The sequence below is a fragment of the Mustela nigripes genome, chromosome 13 (assembly GCF_022355385.1).
Source record: "Mustela nigripes isolate SB6536 chromosome 13, MUSNIG.SB6536, whole genome shotgun sequence".
NCBI classification, from domain to species: domain Eukaryota; kingdom Metazoa; phylum Chordata; class Mammalia; order Carnivora; family Mustelidae; genus Mustela; species Mustela nigripes.
In genome coordinates, this window is record NC_081569.1 from 750,469 (window position 1) to 766,773 (window position 16,305).

The following is a 16,305-nucleotide window of genomic DNA, read 5'->3' on the forward strand; positions in this document are numbered from 1 at the left end:
GGGCTCCACACTTTCAGGACTGGGGCCGCCCAGGGGCTTCATCTCGGCCCCCAGAAGGGCGGCTTCTGTGCGTGGACACCGCTGTCCGGAGGCAGGGGACTTGGAGGAGGCAGATGCCCGCCCCCGCCCCCTGTGCCCCTCCACTCTCCCTGCACCACCCCTGCCCTCAGCCCCGGGAGCCGGCGTCCACGTGCTCGAGATTGCTTTGCAGGTGGCACCCACTTGTTCTGAAGGGGAAGTTCCTCTGGTGACAAGCGCGGCGCTTCCCACGGACGCTGGGCGGACGCACTCACGCCGCTTCCTCTCCCGGGACCATAGCTGGTGCCCTGGGCCACAGCCTCGGGTTCCCCTCTGCAGACTGGGCCACCCTGCCCACCGGAAGTCAGCGGGGGTCGTGTCATGGGAGCCCCTGCCCTGGGCTTTCCACACACTCCTCCCGTGGAGGGGAGTGTCCTCTCTGTCCTCCGTGGAGACCCCCTCATCCCTCCTCCCTCAGCTTGAATGTCTTCCCATCCGCAGAGCCCCCGGGGTCCTGGCGGCAGAGCCGGCGCCCGTCTGTCTCGGGGGTGTCCTGGGCAAACCCTCCAACACTCCTCCCGGACTGTGGTTTTCGATACCGTTCACCTACCGTGAACCCCCTTCTCCCGCACACAGTGCACATGAACTTCAGCAGAGGCACAGACCGTCACCACGGTCTGATTCCAGAACATTCTCAGACTCCCCAAAGAGAGCCCAGACCCAGAAGCAGTCCCTCCCCGACCCTGCCTACCCCCGCCCCCGGCAGCTATCAGTCTTCCGTTTCTGCGGCTTTGCCTGTTTAGAACATTTCACACAGATGGAAGTAGACAGTACGTGGTCTTTCATGCATGGGTCCTTTGGCCGAGGGCAGTGTTTCCAGAATTCACCCTGCGGCAGTCGGTGTCAGCGGTCATTGCTCTGAATCACAGCCATCGCACGCACAGACCTCAGTGGTGCATCTGCTTCAGGAGACGGGCACGTGCTTGTTTCCACGTCTCGGCAGCTACGAGCAGAGCCGCTCTGAGGACGCGTCTACACACTCTAGGTGGACGTGCTCTCCGTTGTCAGAGCGGGATTGCTGGGTCACACGGTGAGACTGTTCTTACCTTTTTTTTTTTTTTAAATTTTTAAAAAGATTTTATCTATTCATTTGACCGACAGAGATCACAAGTAGGCAGAGAGGCAGGCAGAGAGAGAGAGGAGGAAGCAGGCTTCCCGCTGAGCAGAGAGCCCGATGCCGGGCTCTATCCCAGGACCCTGAGATCATGACCTGAGCCGAAGGCAGAGGCTTTAACCCACGGAGCCCCCCAGGTGCCCCTAAAAGTTAATATTAGAAAAGAGTGGATGATGATTTAGGTCCGGTCACTGCTCCGATAGCCGCCCAGCTTCCCAGCCCCCTTCACTGAGTACTGAAGCCCAGTTCGCCACCTGCGCACCCCGAGTTCTCATTCTGTGGCTCGGGGACACGGAGCTGCTGGTTCCTAGCTGGGGGCACCGTGCAGGGCAGACACCCGTCCTGTCGCTCGTTCATCGAGTTTTCTTAACCATCTTGGCCTTGCTCTCTCAGACAAATAGAAAAGTATCAAACTATTGCACTGACATTTGTTTGGAAAAGCCCCGACGAGACCCGGCAGCTCTGTATGGGCCTCCCCCGCGCGAAGGTGGCGTCCGCTCGCCGGATTCAAGCTCTGCCTTCGCTCCAAACAGTCCCGTCGTTCCCTCGTACGCACACTTGCATCGGTTTTCTGGTGGGGACTCCTGGCCACTGGCTTTGTTGCCATCACGGGACGTGTTTTTTTCTGGGTTTTGTTGACTTCCTGTGTTTTCTGTGTCTGGTCACCAGCGCCTTCTGGACTTCATCAGACACTCCTGGGGGTCTCTAAGCCATGGAGTCACACCGTCCGCAGACGCCGGGCGGGTTTACCCCCATGCTGCCGCAGCTGGACCTTGCAGGTTGCTGTCAAGCAACCGCACGGGTCCCGGGCCTGTGGGTCACGCATCAGCCTTCAGTGCCGCTGACCGAGGGTCTAGGCGTCTACGTGTCAAGGAACATGCCTGTGTTTCACAACTCTTTGTCTGTGTTGCCGTGTCGAATGTGACTGGAATTTTCCAACAGATTAAAACCATGCAGTTATTTTCTAAGTGAACCTTATCACAAAAACTTTTTTTTTTTAAAGATTTTATTTATTTATTTGTCATAGAGAGAGAAGCAAGAGTGAGCACAAGCAGACAGAGTGGCAGGCAGAGGCAGAGGGAGAGGGAGAAGCAGGCTCCGCGCCAAGCAAGGGGCCCTCTGTGGGACTCGATCCCAGGACGCTGGGATCATGACCTGAGCTGAAGGCAGCCGCTTAACCAACTGAGCCACCCAGATGTCCCCACAAAAACTTTTTTTTTTCTTTTCCAAATGTTGCTAAGCCTTTAGTTGTCCAGGAGGCCCGAGTGACACGAGAGCCTTCCCCTGAAGGGAACTGTGAAGTTTAGGACAAAGCAGAGCCCCAGTTTGGCCCGTGGACCCCGCTCCTGGAGCCCAGATGCCACGGGGCCGCCTTCAGCATGGACGCCCAGAGCTCCCAGGAGGGAAGGGGTGGCGGGAGCGGGGGGGGGGGGGCATCGGGCACGTTCAGGGGAGGGTTGGTGAGGACGGGGTGGGCAGTCCTGGGCGGAGGGCCCGTGTGTGGGGATGGAGGCCACACGGGCAAGTCCAAGCTTCCAGGCTGACGTCTGGGTCTGGATCCTGACTGTCGAGCCTGGCACGTCTCCCCCCCACCCCCCGGGGCGCAACCCGCCAAGCTGTCGGCGCCCGCCTGCTCCTCCTCCCGGGTGTCTCTGGCGGACAGTGACCCCTGCCCCCACACCCTCCTTCCCGCCAGGCAGCCCCTGGACGCCGCCCTCCCAGGGGACGGGGACCTGCAGGCCGGCCGGCCCGAGTCCCGAGAGGCCCAGCACACACAGGCCTGGCCCGGGGAGGAGTTTACCACGTGTTTATTGGATAAAGATCACAGAAACGATGGCCGTGGGCGCTCTCCACTCAGGAGAAGCGGCCCCTGTGGGAAATCAGGAATATTCTCGGCCATGTGGGTTCGATGAGTCAAAGGCACGTTTAAGGCACAGCTGGCGGCCACCACGGGGAGGCTTGTGCTGGGGGGAGGGGACGACTCCTCTTCCTCATTTCCTCACGGCCCCCGGCCCGAGGGGGGCGAGGGTCCCCCTTCCTTCAGGGCAGGACTTCCACCGTGGGCCCCGCTCCGCCCGCGCCAGCCGGCGGCCGCTCACACCAGGGGGACGGGGTAGGAGGCGCAGGCCGCCAGGCCGCACATGTTCTTTCCGCGCTCGATGAGGAAGTACCTGGCGGGCAGAGCGAGCTGGGGCCTGGCCGGGCTCCGTCCCCACTGTCCTCTCTGCCGGGCTCTGCTGCCCCCCGACCTGACTCCAGGGCTGAGGGCCAGGAAACTGATGGCCTGACTCGGAACAGCTTTCCCTCCCCCGCTCTGGCTGCCACACTGTGTGCACTCCCACGGTCCCCACAATTTACCGGGGCTCCCTCTCAGCCCCATGCGGTGGAGCCCCTCGAGGGTGTGCACAAGGGTCCCCCGTTCCAGCCCCTGGCCCCGGGGTCCACGGGAAGCACGTGGCTTGATCTCGGCTGCCCTGCCCTCCCAGCTGCCCGCCCCGTCCCGCAGGGCTGGCTTCGGGCTGAGCCGCCCACTGACCCTTCTGGGACAACAGACCCCGTTCCCAACACGGTATCGTTGGGATGTGGGGCCCAGGACAGGAGAGGCTGGCACGGGGGTGTCTCAGGGGTGTGGGGGTTCAGCCTCGGGCTCCTCCCCCAGGGCTCCATGGGGGGCCCGGCTGAACCCCGGCTCAGACGCCATGTGTGTAAGCGGGAGAGGACCCCCAGGCCCCCAGACCTGAGCGATGATAACCCCCCCCACCGAGCGCGGGGCCCAGAAGCTGCTTACCCGTTCATCCCCCACTGGGGACCCCAAGAGTTCTTCACGATCCAGTAGGGTATCCCGTTTTGCTCTCCGTACCCGACAGCCAGGACCGCGTGGTTTACTTTATCCGGAGTTTTATGACAGGAAGTGCTGGGAACAGGGAGTAGAGGGGGTGGGAGACACGGGACGGAGGCTGCACCCCGAGGGCTCGGCCCCTCCCCCGGTCACCCCCCCCCCCCCCAGGCTCTGAGGACGAAGCTGCGTCTGGTGGGGAGTGGCCTGCGGAGGCCACCCATGTGGGGCCGCAACCGAGGGCTGAGGTGCCCCCAGGAGGGGGTCTGCCCAGCAGGAATGGGGGTCTCTGGGAGGGCCCCTCAGTGTGGCGGTGGTGACCCATTGGGGGTGGGGGCTGTTTCCCTGGGAAATGGGCTCAGAGAAAGAAGGCCCCGATCGCCAGGGCCCCCCACCCAGCTGACCCTGGACCCGGGGGCGCGGGGGACACAGGGGCGGCAGAGGCCGGCACAGCCGGAGAGCTTGGCACGGAGCACGCACTGGCGGGGGCGGCACAAGGACACGCGGGTGAGCGCACACCTCCGGGTGGCGGGTCTCGGGCAGCACGGGACGGGGAGGACCCTCCGTGGGACAGGCCTGGGACTTGGGGGCCGCACTCATGATGCGGGACAGGTGAGTGCCCGGGGGGCGAGGGGGAGGCATGCCCATGCCAGAGCCGCGGTGGGGAAGCCCCCAGCCCGGACCGCGGGAGCGGCTCCTCCGTCCTGCCCACCCACCTGCTACTCACAACCGAGGTGGCCGCGGCCCTGCAGGCCGGGTCCTCCCGCCCTCCTCGCCTGGCCAGGCGGCCGTGGGGTCAACACGAGGGGTGTGGGGGGCCAGCCCTGCCCAGCCCAGGGTCGCTATAGGGACCCCGACTCACCTGGAGTAGATGCCTTTCTTGTACATCATGAAGTCGCTGGTAACCTCGAAGGCGAAGCTCACGGGGTTGTACAGGGCCACGGCTTCCACCATGGCCTCCTCGTCATTCTGCGACACACAGCCCCGTCACCGCTGCCCCTGCCACTGCTGCCCCCGCCCCCAAGGATGGCCCTTTGCCCTGAGGCAGGGATGGGCGCCCAGAAGGAAGGGAGAGAGGGCTGTGTCCACCGGGCAGCCGCCCCCTCCTCAGAGCGGGTGCGGGGCAGTGTGGAGTGGACAGGCTCCTCCGGGTTCCTTATGTGGCTACGGGTCCCTCCTCCGAAACCTGGCCCCCCGTGACCTCCCCTGCTGTGCCGGTCTGCAGGCCCTCTCTTCCCAGGGACACCCCTGCTCCCACAGAGCCCCCTGTGGTCCCCCCTGCCCTGCCCCCAACACCCCTGCCCCCACAGAGCCAGCAAAATCAACCAATCTGTCCCCCTGGTGGCATCCTAGACGGAAGCCAGTCTCGTGGAGCGCAGCCACACTTGCTGACGGCCCCGGCACGCGGGAGCCTGAACGCCACACTCGGGGCTGTTTGTTACTGCAGCGTAACCCCGCATTCACATGCGATGAGTTTGCATTCAGTCCCTTCCACACACGCCGACATCACACACGTGTTCACACCCTCCCCCGCGGGGCGGCTCTGCTGCTTGCGTTTCACAAGGGAGAACACGGACCCGACCGGAGCCTGCCCAGACCCAGGTCTGAGCCCGACTGCCCGGTGCTCGCCCTGCACTCTGTCCCTCCCGCCTGCTGCCTCGGGACCCCATGATCGTCCAAGATCTTCCAGTCCCGGCGAGCTGCCGCCGGGACAGGCTGCCCTGCCGCGCCCACTGGCCCTCCGACAGCAGTGGACGCCGGGCTCCTCGCAGGAGCACATGACCCGTCACGGAAGGCGCGTTACTCACGATGGTGATGTTGGCCACGTCCTTCACGAAAGCGATGGCCTTGCTGGGCTGGAACTTGCAGTTACCGTCCTGTCCAGGGGGCACAAGTCAGGGAGGCTTGGCCCCGGGCTGAGACCTCGGGCCTACCCCGTGCCTTCGGGTGATGTCGGCGGAGCCGAAGCACTGAGTGTGGGGCCAGGTGATGGGGTCACTCAGAAGGGGTCAGAGTCATTCTTGTTCTCAAGGCGCTCACAGGGGTGACCTGGCCTGGCTCTGGCTCCCGTGGAGGGGGGCTCGCGGAGCCTGGGGGACCGGTGAGAACTGCAGGTGGGCGGGAGCCTGCCCGGTGGGCGAAGGGAGCACTAGTCTCGGGGCGCGGACGTGCGCAGATACCAGGCAGGTGCAGAGCAGGTACGCGGGGGCAAGAGGATGTACCCCCGAGACAGGAGAGACGGTGGGGATGGCAAGAGGCACGGCCTGGTGTCTGGGAGTGAGCCAGCAGCTGCGCAGGAGCCCAGGATTTATGGGGGCCGCACAAGGCAGGTGAGTGGTCAGAGCGAGGTCCGCGAGGCCAAGTGGCGGCCCCGGGAGAGCGGGATGAAGGAGACAGGGTCACGGATGGACCGAAGGAGCAGGTGTGGGTCTCTGAGGGCTGACGGGCAGAACTCAAGGGAGGGTCTGGACCACCCCAGACTGTGGCCAGCAGGTTCTGTGGGGGCCGGTGGGGCTCATTAGCAAGGGGAAATGCTGGTGGAACCGTGGATTTGCGGGGGAGAGACAGGGCCGTGGACAGGCCTGGGACAGAGAGGGTGCAGGTGCTGGAAGGCGCGGTCAGCATGAGAGTGACCGCACGGGCAGTGCTGACGGATGGGGAGGGCGGTGGACGCTGGTCGCTCGGTGCACCGGCAGGAGGGCACCCAGAGAACGGGAGCCACAGGCGGACGGGAGGCCGCGGGGCTGGTGTGGGGGTGGGCTCCGGCGAGCCGAGGAGACGAAGAGCGAACTAGGGGACGGTCCTGGTGGGAGGGGCCGCGCTGCCGCTCCCGGGGACGAGGAGGAAGGTGCCGGGCAGCCCCGCAGGCGGCGGCCGTGAAGCCGCAGCTGTCCCGGATTACCTGGCCCTCGTAGGGGTAGCTGTCTTCCCCCATGATGCCCTTGTTGTAGCGGATGTACTCGAAGGCCTGGCTGGGGAGGCCCCTGCAACACAGACACGCCCCCTGTGCTGGCCCGGGTCGTGGCGGCTGCAGGGGCTGGAGGTCTTGACCGGGGCCGCACCCCACAGACCCGGGAGAGACACTGGAGTTTCTGGATGGCCGCACGGACCCGCCCAGCAACGGGGATTCTCCACCACTGGGCCCCGCCCAGCAGGCCCTCCACAGACCTGCCTGCTGACCCTCACGTCCACCCTGCGGGGCCGATGCCGTCATTTCTTGGGGCTCAAAAAGGCTGAACGACTTGCCCAGGGCCACTCAGCAGACCCCAGGCATGTGAGGGGACCGCTCTAGGGCAGTAGGACGGGGCAGCGGTGGGGCAGGTCTGTGGCTAGACAGGACGGGGGCGATCTGTGGGCAGGAGAGGGGCTCCGGCCACCCCCCTCTCAGGGACGTACCCTTGGCAGCCATGATTGTTGAAGTCCTGGGCACAGTCCACCAGCTGCTGCTCGGCCTGCAGGGGCGCACGGAGGCCGTGAACGGGGGCTCGGGCACCGGGCGCTGAGCCGTCCCTGCCGGCACGTACCCGGCCCTGACAGCACCGCGTCAAGACGCCCAGAGGTCAGGGCCCCGAGGACGCCGCCGCGGCCGTCGTGTGGCGGGAGGGGCTTGGTGGTGGGTGAGGGCGCGGCCGGACTCTGTGTCAAGTGCTGCCAGTCACGGGGCACAGGTGGGGGCTCTCGTGCCCGGGGAGGCCGGCGGGGGCGGCAGCAGACAGGCGGAGCAAGGTCTCCTGCTCCCCCCCACCCAGCGGCCCTCGCCCACCACCTTCCCTTGCTCTGGGGTCAGCAGCTGGACACACAGGCCCCGGCCCCTCTCTCAGGGCAGCGGGGGCAGGGCACAGCTCCTAGAGGCCTGACTGCCGGGCTCTGCTCTGTCAAGGCCCCAGGGGCCCAACGCAGACTGGCTGGACCCCCCGGGAGTGAGCCCTGGGCTGCCCCCTCAACGGCCTTGTCTCTTTGCAGGAAAGCGTGCGTTCGGTTTCACAGCCACGAGGCAGGGGTGCCTGATTCTGCCGAAACAGCCTCCCTGCCTGAAGTCCTGAAGGAGCCCGAGGGCCCACCTGGCCCTGTCAGGCGGGGGCCAGAGCAGCCACCGCAGCAGGTGACCCCGGTGCCAGACTGCTTACCAGAGACAGCAGCTTCCCAGTCTGGATGGCGATGGCGGACTCCAGGGCCCCCGTGGTGGAGAAGGTCCAGCAGCTGCCGCAGCCGCCCTAGAGAGGCCAGGGTCAGGGTTGGGTTGGTCGCGGGGACACCTGGACGCAGGCCCGGGAGAGCCCCAGGCTCCCGTCCACACGTGGGCCTGTGCGGCCAGGGCCCTCCGTGTTATGGCGGAGGTGACCTGCTTCACCAGCGCCCACCCCGTCCCGGCCCCCCGCGGACCAAGCCCAGCGCCCATCCCGGGGGCTGCCCGCTTTCCCTCTGTGTTTGAACGTGACGTCGGCTCCTCTTCTCCCCAAGGTTTCTCGGAAGGACTCACTCATCGAGTCCCGTTTCCAGAGCCGTCTCTGCCACCACCCCTATACCAACCTCACTCCACCCGCACCTCCTCGAGCCCGACACCTGCCTCCGCCGGGCCCGCCCTCCTCCCGCCGCCGTCCAGGGCCAGGCTCTGGAGCCCACCTGCCCGGTTCCGGTCACTGCTCTGCCACGTGCCAGCTGTGCAAGCCAGGGGGTCCCCTCCGGCCTCCACCCTCTGCAACAGCATCTGGAGAGCGGGGCCGCGTGCCTGCCTCCCAGGGCCATTCGAGGCCCAGATGCGGTCCCACCCACTCATCTGTTCCTTCTCCCGCTCGTTCTGCCTCCCGAATCCCCATCACCACCACCCTTCCCTGCCCTCAGGAGGTCCGTGTTCTCAGCCTACTGGCCTCCTCCTCGTCTCTTCGTCAGTACGGGGACAGCCCTGTGCCACGGTCTCGAGAGGTCAAGCCGTGGGCCTGGCCCGGACGAAGGAGGCAGAGCAGGCCGAGTGCCTGGCACTGGACCGGGAGCAGAGTCCCCCGCTGGAGTCCCCTGTGTCCTGTCTGCTGGATGCTGGGCCATGCCTCACCCTCCTTTGCTCCGTGACATGAGAAGTCCCCGAGGGCCCGCCAGGCTGACAGAGGGTCCTGCTGCTCTGTGTGCCCCTGACGGTGGCCACGGCGAGATGCCCCACGGGCCTCTGTGCAGCCCCTGCCCCTGGGTGGCCCCTGGGAACATTCCTGACGGACATCCCCGCCTCCCTGCCCAGCAGTGAGCAGGTTCAGGCATCCTCACTGAAAACCCACTGCTTTAAAGTGTCGCAGGATCCCTGGGGCGCTGGGGAACTTGGTCGGTTAAATGGCTGACTCCTGACTTCAGCTCACGTCATGATCTCAGGGTCGTGAGATCGAGCCCCGGTCAGGCTCCCCACTCAGCAGGAGTCTGCTTGGGATTCTCCCTCTCTCCCAAATAAATAATATCTTAAACAACCCCCCCCCCCCCCCAAAAACTGTCCTGAGATTCTTAAATGGTCTACAAACTATGGCTGGGGAACAGGGGGAGAGGGTGGCTCTGTCCCGCCCCGACGTTGGCAGGGGACATTCACGGTGGCTCTGGCGCTGGTGTAAGCGTCCAGCTCTCTCGCGGGCTCCGGGAAACCCCAAGCCTGGGAGGACAGGACACTGTGCCCCGGCTTGAAGGTCAAGGTCAAGGAGAACACGCTTCTCGGGGAGACTCTCAGTGGGAAGGAGGGTTAACCCTCACCTCGCATTTTCTGGGGGTGAGAGCATGGAGGTGTTCTGGAGAAGGCCGCTGCCCTCTGCCTTCTAGGGGAGGGACTCAGTGGGCAGGGGGCAGCTGGGGGTGCTCAGACCGAGAGCAGAGCCAGCCGCCTGGTCTGCAGTTTGTGGGTGCCAAACACGGGACACACGCTGTTCCCGGCGGCCATAGCGCATCTCAACGGCGGGCGTCTCTGCTCACTGAACGCCGGCCACCCTCCGGGGGGAAGCCACCGGGAGGGGCCTGGGGCCCCATCTCTGACGGGCACAGGGAGGAAGACGTTTCGGGTGACCCTGAGACCGGGGGCCAGTGGGAACGGCGAGCACGGGGGTGCGGGTGAGCTGTAGTCCAATATGGGGGTCTCTTCCCCCAGAGCATGGGGGGGAAACCTCCCACCTTGCCGAGGCAGCGGCAGCCGGAGGGAAGGCAGTCGGGGGTCTTCCGGGCCTCGCCTCCCGCCGCTATTTTACGGGGAAGGACTAGGGTGGCCGCCCTTACCTGGTTTTTCACTGGCGACACGAACTTTCCTTTCTTTCTCCAGTCCACGGAGGACGGGTAGGGACCCCTCCCCCGAAGGTAGTTACCTCTGGTGGCAGAGCAGTTCTGGAAGGACCGAATACAATTTCAGGGGAACGAAAACTGTTTTGACAGAAAAGTGTGCAACTACAACAGAGCCATCATGAGAGCTTCGGAGAGCCCGTGGCTCTAAGAACCACTGAGCCCCCACCTGCCGGGTCAGAAGCTCTGGGAGCCCCGCTCGGGGCTGAGGGCCGGGGGCCAGACTTGACAAGTCAGAACACATTCACCCGCTCGATTTTAACGTCACACAAACAGCGGGTGACTGCAGCAGGACTACTCCCCGCACGGTATTTACGGTGGATCTACCCGAAAAGGCTACCTGTCGTTCACCTGAAATCCACTTCTGTTTTGGAAATTGTTTTAATTGTGCATCTGTATTTTCTTGGCCACCCTAAGTTCGGGGCACCCGTGGCTGAGGCCAGGGGCATGGACTGAGGACTCTGGCCCCCCAAGAACCCGGGCCCCCCTGAAGCCGGGCGGACTCTGCACTTGTCCCAAAGGTCCGGGTGGAAAGAGCCAGATTTGCTCACAGGAAATGATACCTACCTGAGGCTCCGACCAAAGGTACTTGCTTTTTATTTCCGCAAAGCTCAGGTCCGAAAACTGGTTCAGCCCCACTGAAAAAGAGAAGGAAAAACAAAAAAACCAAAAGAGGAAAAGAGGCGCTCAGTGAGTCCGCCCTGAAGAAACAGGGAAAACCCAGAACCCCCAGGCCGACCTGTGTCCTACTCCTGGCTGCGGCCCCGGCCCCTCACAGTCTTACGCGGAATTTAACGAGTGCGCCAAGGCCAGCGCTCTCTGGGCTTCAGAAGGACACACGGCGTGCTGGTCCGGGGTGTCCTGTGAACTCCGCCACCTCCCAGAGCCCTACCAGCTACACTGAGCCTCAGAGGAGAGCAGTGGGGCCAGAGGCGAGGTCAGCTCGGGCCGGCCTCGGGCCGGGGCTCCGACCGCCCCTCCACCCTAAGTCCCTGGCGCGCCCGCAGTCACGGCTGGTGTCCTTCCAGCTCTGAGACGCGGCCTCGAGGAGCCCGGAGGAAGGGCAAGCCCACGGTACTTTTGAACGTGTGGTTCCCAGCGTTGTGGGCCCTTATCCTCCTCCAATTGCCGACAAAGGTCTGCAGCCTGTGCTGGTACTCCTCTGAGCTGTATTTCTTTTGGTGCTAAAACAGAACACAGCGGCGGTAAGTCGCGGAAGCAAGGTCCAGCTCACCGGGAGACAGGGTGTTCTCTAAGAGCAGGGACGGAGGCGCTCCTTCTGGGCCCGGTTCTGGAGCCCAAGCCGCGTCAGGACGTAGGACACGGTGGCAGGTCTCGGCTGCGGAAGTCAGGCGGTTACAAAGCCCACGCCCGCCTCCGGGGACCCGCGGGCAGCCGACACCACGACAGCACGACACCACGCACGCAGGTGCCCGCGGTCGCCCGGCGGTCCCACAGCCCCTGGTGGAGAGACATATGCCAAGGGCAGGCCGCGTCGGGGCGCGGCTCCCCTCTTGGGCGAAACCCCCTTTCGCGAAAGCACCCGTGTCCTCCAGCTAATTCCGCGCCAGCATGCGGTGTCCCTGAATACAAAGTATGGATGCGGATCCCAGGCCGGGAAGGCTGCCAGCTGGCTCCATCACCAGGGACAACGGTGCGGAGGGCGCCGACCCCACCGGACCCTGCCCGCTCAGGCCAATTCCCGGTCCCCAAAGCCCCAGAGCCGTATGGTGGGAAAAGCCTCCCCGCCCCCCACCCCATCTCCAATCCGGCCCAGTCGGGTCCGACGTGCGCAACGGGGCATGAAAAGCGTCAGGAGGAAGCAGAGCACTGACCTGCGCCATCCACGACTTAAAGTGGACTTTCTCTGTGGAAAAGAGAGAAAAGAAGAACGAAATGAGGCCAGGGCGCCTGGCCACGAAATGGGACCTTCCGCCAAGCAGGCACCTTGGAGCCGATTTGCATCTCAGGAAACGGGGCGACGCAGAAGGCACTGAAAACGGTGTCGTCTAGTGTAGAATGCAGGGGGGCCCGGCCGTCCCGCGGGGGCGGCGGGAGCGAAGATGACTACGGACAGCAGGCCGGGGGCCCCCAGCGCCCCGCATCTTCGTCTACCGCTGCCCTGTCTACCACGACGGCGCCAGGACAGCTCAAATTCACTGGCGTGTGTATTCAACCACCGGGTAGCTTTCTGTACGATCTATTTCAGTGCAAAGGCAGTTTAAAAACCTAAACCCCGAGGGACAGATAAGAAGTTCTTAGACTTCCCGGTGTCCGGTGTCGGGGCCCTCTGTCCCAGCAGAGAGACGGGTCGCAGCAGCGGGCTGGCCGGCCGCTTGTGGATGGGCCCCTGGTTACCTGCCCTGTGTAGTTCTGACTTATCTAAAACTTCACGCTCAATTTCCACGGCCACAATGAATGTACTCCAGTTTACGGGAATACTGTCATTTTAATTAAAAATTCAAAAAAAATTTTTAAAGTAGGCTCCACACCCACTGTGGGGCTTGATCTCACAATCCTAAGATTAAGCATCGCACGCTGACTGAGCCTGGCACATGCCCCCTAAACACTGTCACTTTAAAATAAGACGGCCACATCCTCCTCTTGAAGCCAGCCTGGGGGAGCCCGGGCCCCTGGTCCGACACCCACCGTCAGGAACAGGGACGTCAGGGAGCGTGCGTTCACACCTGCCGCCCAACTACCCTTTCACACAAACACAGAGGCAAAAAGTAGACACAGAAATTATTCTTACTTCCTGCGAGTCACGCATCTCTGAACATTGTATGAATTCGTCCTGAACTGAATACCCACCGTGAACCAACCCGGCTGATTAAAGTATTTCAATATATTCTACGTTATGAAAAGTAATGGTCTAACATAAAAAGGAAATTTGTACTGGGAACACATCCCTGGGGCCTGGGGGCTCTGTCTGCCGAGTGTCTGACACCTTTCCGGCTCAGGTCCTGATGTCAAGGTCACGGAGTTGAGGTCAGCCTCGTGCTCAGGGTGGAGTCTGCTTGGGAGTTTCTCTCTCCCTTTGCCTCTGGCTCTCCCCTATCCCCCCCATACTCACTTTCTAAAATAAAGAAATAAATCTTTAAAAGAAGAAAACAATGCATCTTTTAATAAGGTCAACATGCTTTATGACTAAACCTTCACAGACATACAGATTCATGGGTGAATATTTCCTATTTTTTTAATGGGTCAGCATTAATTCTGGTCTTTGCTTTTTTTTTTTTAAGATTTGAGAGAGAGACAGCACACACGAGCGTGCGCGCATAAGTGAGGGGGAGGGGAGGGTCAGCGGGAGAAGCAGGCTCCCCGCTGAGCAGGGAGCCCCGTCCCAGGACCCCGGCATCATGACCTGAGCCGAAGGCAGATGCTTCACGGAGCCACCAGGCGCCTCAGTCTTTGTTTTTTGGCAGATCAAAGGACTCAGAAATCCTGCTAAATAAGCAGATCCCTAATTACTTATTGCTTCCGGGAACAGGAGGTGATTTTTAGAGCAAGGTTTCTCAATTCCTACGCCTCGAGCACATGACGCCCTGAAACCCCATCAGCTGATCCCTCGGGGAGGTCCTCTCCCTCATTCTCAGTTTCCTTGAAGAACTGATCACAGTTTCAAAGACTATCACCGTCTGTCTTTCTTGCCACCTCTGATGTGCTCAGAACCACGCTCAGATTTAGGAGGAAAGAGAGGCACAGAGCGAGTTTAGCAGAGGATGTTTGTGAAGGGGCTGGACACGAATCCCCTCTCTGTGTCCACAGTCACTTGGAGTCTCTCTGTGTTTCCCCAGGGGCTCCCCCTGCTCCCCAGGCTGGAGTTCATGCACTCAACACCCTGATTTCCCTTTGCGGGTCACACATCCATCCCGGGAACCAAGCTGCATCCGTTCACCCCGGGAAAGAAAGGCCCTACCCAGAGTACGATCCTCCGGAGATCCTCGGGTCCCCAACCCGGGTTACCGGGCCCTGCCGCGGCCAGTGGCTGCAGAGGAGAACAGACCTCAACCCAGCGGGATTTCAGGCAACCGGCCAGCCTTCACCTCTGGGATATTTCAAAAGCCACAAGCAGATGACAAGCCTGGACTATTTCCCATTCCCAGGAGGTCAGTGGAAGGAAGAGCTGGAGATGCTCCTGGGGACCAGAAGGATCTGCTGGTGGCCCAGGGCCCCGGCCTCAGACAGACCCACTAAATCCACAGGAACTTCTGGAAGGAGGATATTTGTGGATGCCTGGTCTGGGGGCTGGGTTGGCAGCGCGGAGAACGGGGTCGGCAAACGTCAGGAAGCTGAAAAATGGTTTTCTTTATACTTTCCAAAGATGGAGGAAAACATGGAACAGTTGGTAAAACCGGAGAACAACCTGCATTGAAATATCAGGGTCCACAAATACAGGTTTTGCGGAAATGGCCTCGCTCCCTGGTTTGCACTCTTTGTGGCTGCTCTCAGTGTGCAGGTGGGGAGCTGCTATGCACCCCGCCGGGCCCAGAAGGTGGACAATGCTGACCATGGCCCAGCCAGAGAAGGTTCGGGAGCCCTGCTCTGGAGTCAGGATGCCTTTGGCGCCGACACACCCGGGGTGAAGCCGGGGCACTGGGCTTCCCTTAGGTTGGGGCCGGCCTGGAGCTGCCCGCCTCCTGCCCCTCAGGTCTGCAAGACTGGGCAGCTTTCTTGTACCAGTGAGTAGGGGGGAGGGGATTCTGAACCTCAGTGACCTCCGTCCTGTCCACAGGCTGTTCTCTGACAAGCCTTGTCGGTGCCCAGGGTGAGTAGGGCGGTGGTCTTGTGAGCTCAGAGCCTGCGGGTGGGGGCCAAAGGTGGGTAGCAGCTGGGAAGGAGGAAGACCCACAGGAAGAGCCTCCAGGCTGGGGGGGGGTGCCTAAAGCCCAGCAGGGGAAGGGGTGCAGGGACAGCTGGACCAGGGCGCACGTGGCCCGAGGGGACTCCTGGTGTCTGAACTCACCCAGGGGCACTTGGGAAAACGCCCTCAGAACAGATGTGGCTCCCGCAACAGTCCAGACAACCCATTTCACAGAAAAACTCTGGCGGCGCCCATGGGGATCCCCAGGGACCTGCCCAAAAGCCCGGAAAGCCCCTGCTCACCCTGGCAGGGGTCATCAAAGCCCTCTATGTCCCCAGGCTGCGCGAGGACTCCGCGGGGGCTGCGGGCTTCTCTGGCATTCCAGGCCCTGCAGCCGCAGGCCGGTGGGACCCCGGACCCCTTCACCTCCCCCGCTCCCAACCCCCCCTTCCTCGGGTCATGCAAGACGCCGACGGACACCTCCCCCTCCTCCCGACCCCTCCTGTGAGGCGGCTCACCCTCCCGGGTCCCCACGCGCGGAGGCCCCTGTCGTGGGGCCGCGGAAAGGCCCTGCCCCGCTGCGCGCAGCCGGGTGACCCCCACCCCGCAGTCCTCCAAGGACCGAGCCGCCCGGCGAGGCTCTTTTCCCGCGGCGCCCCCTCCCCGTACCTAAGGAGCTCGCGTAGACGTCGGTGGCGTAGCTGACCGGGGGTCCCTGGAGCCCCTCGGCCAACCACAGCAGCAGCAACAAGAACCACATCCTGGCGGCTCGGCCCGCGGACTGGCTGCGAGCGCGGGGAGCCAGGCCAAGGCGGCGGCGGGGGCGGGCCGGGGCGCCGGGGGGCGGGGCTCCGCGGCTGCGGGGGCGGGGACGGAACTCCGGGGGCGGGGCTCCGCGGCGGGGCGGGGCGGGGCTCCGGGGCGGGGCTGGGCTCCCGGACACACCTGCGCGCGGGGCCCCACCTGCGCGCGGGGCCCCACCTGCGCTCCGCCGCCTGCTCTTGCTGCGGTGCCAGAAAAGCGCGCCGCGGGCGGGCCCGGGTGCTGCGGGGGCGGTCACGGCCTGACCTCGCTCTCCCTGCCCACCCTGGCCCCCGTCCCCGGTGTCGCCCTCTCCCTTCCGGCTCCAACCCCCGGAGCCCCCCTCTCCCTGCCTGCTTCCGCCCACGCCCCCAG

The 16,305-nt window shown here is 63.5% G+C and overlaps 1 protein-coding gene across 1 annotated transcript; it reads right to left on the reverse strand.

Moving 5' to 3' along the window:
• Positions 1-2,984: 2,984 nt before the first annotated feature.
• Positions 2,985-15,938, reverse strand: CTSH (cathepsin H). The gene is made up of 12 exons (XM_059371395.1): positions 15,799-15,938; positions 12,161-12,192; positions 11,404-11,509; positions 10,893-10,963; positions 10,266-10,370; positions 8,156-8,242; positions 7,425-7,480; positions 6,931-7,012; positions 5,837-5,905; positions 4,891-4,997; positions 3,981-4,106; positions 2,985-3,363 (listed from the first exon to the last, which is right to left on the reverse strand). Exons 1-12 carry the CDS (start codon positions 15,887-15,889, stop codon positions 3,288-3,290), a joined length of 1,008 nt encoding a protein of 335 aa, XP_059227378.1. The 5' UTR covers positions 15,890-15,938; the 3' UTR covers positions 2,985-3,287.
• Positions 15,939-16,305: the final 367 nt, after the last annotated feature.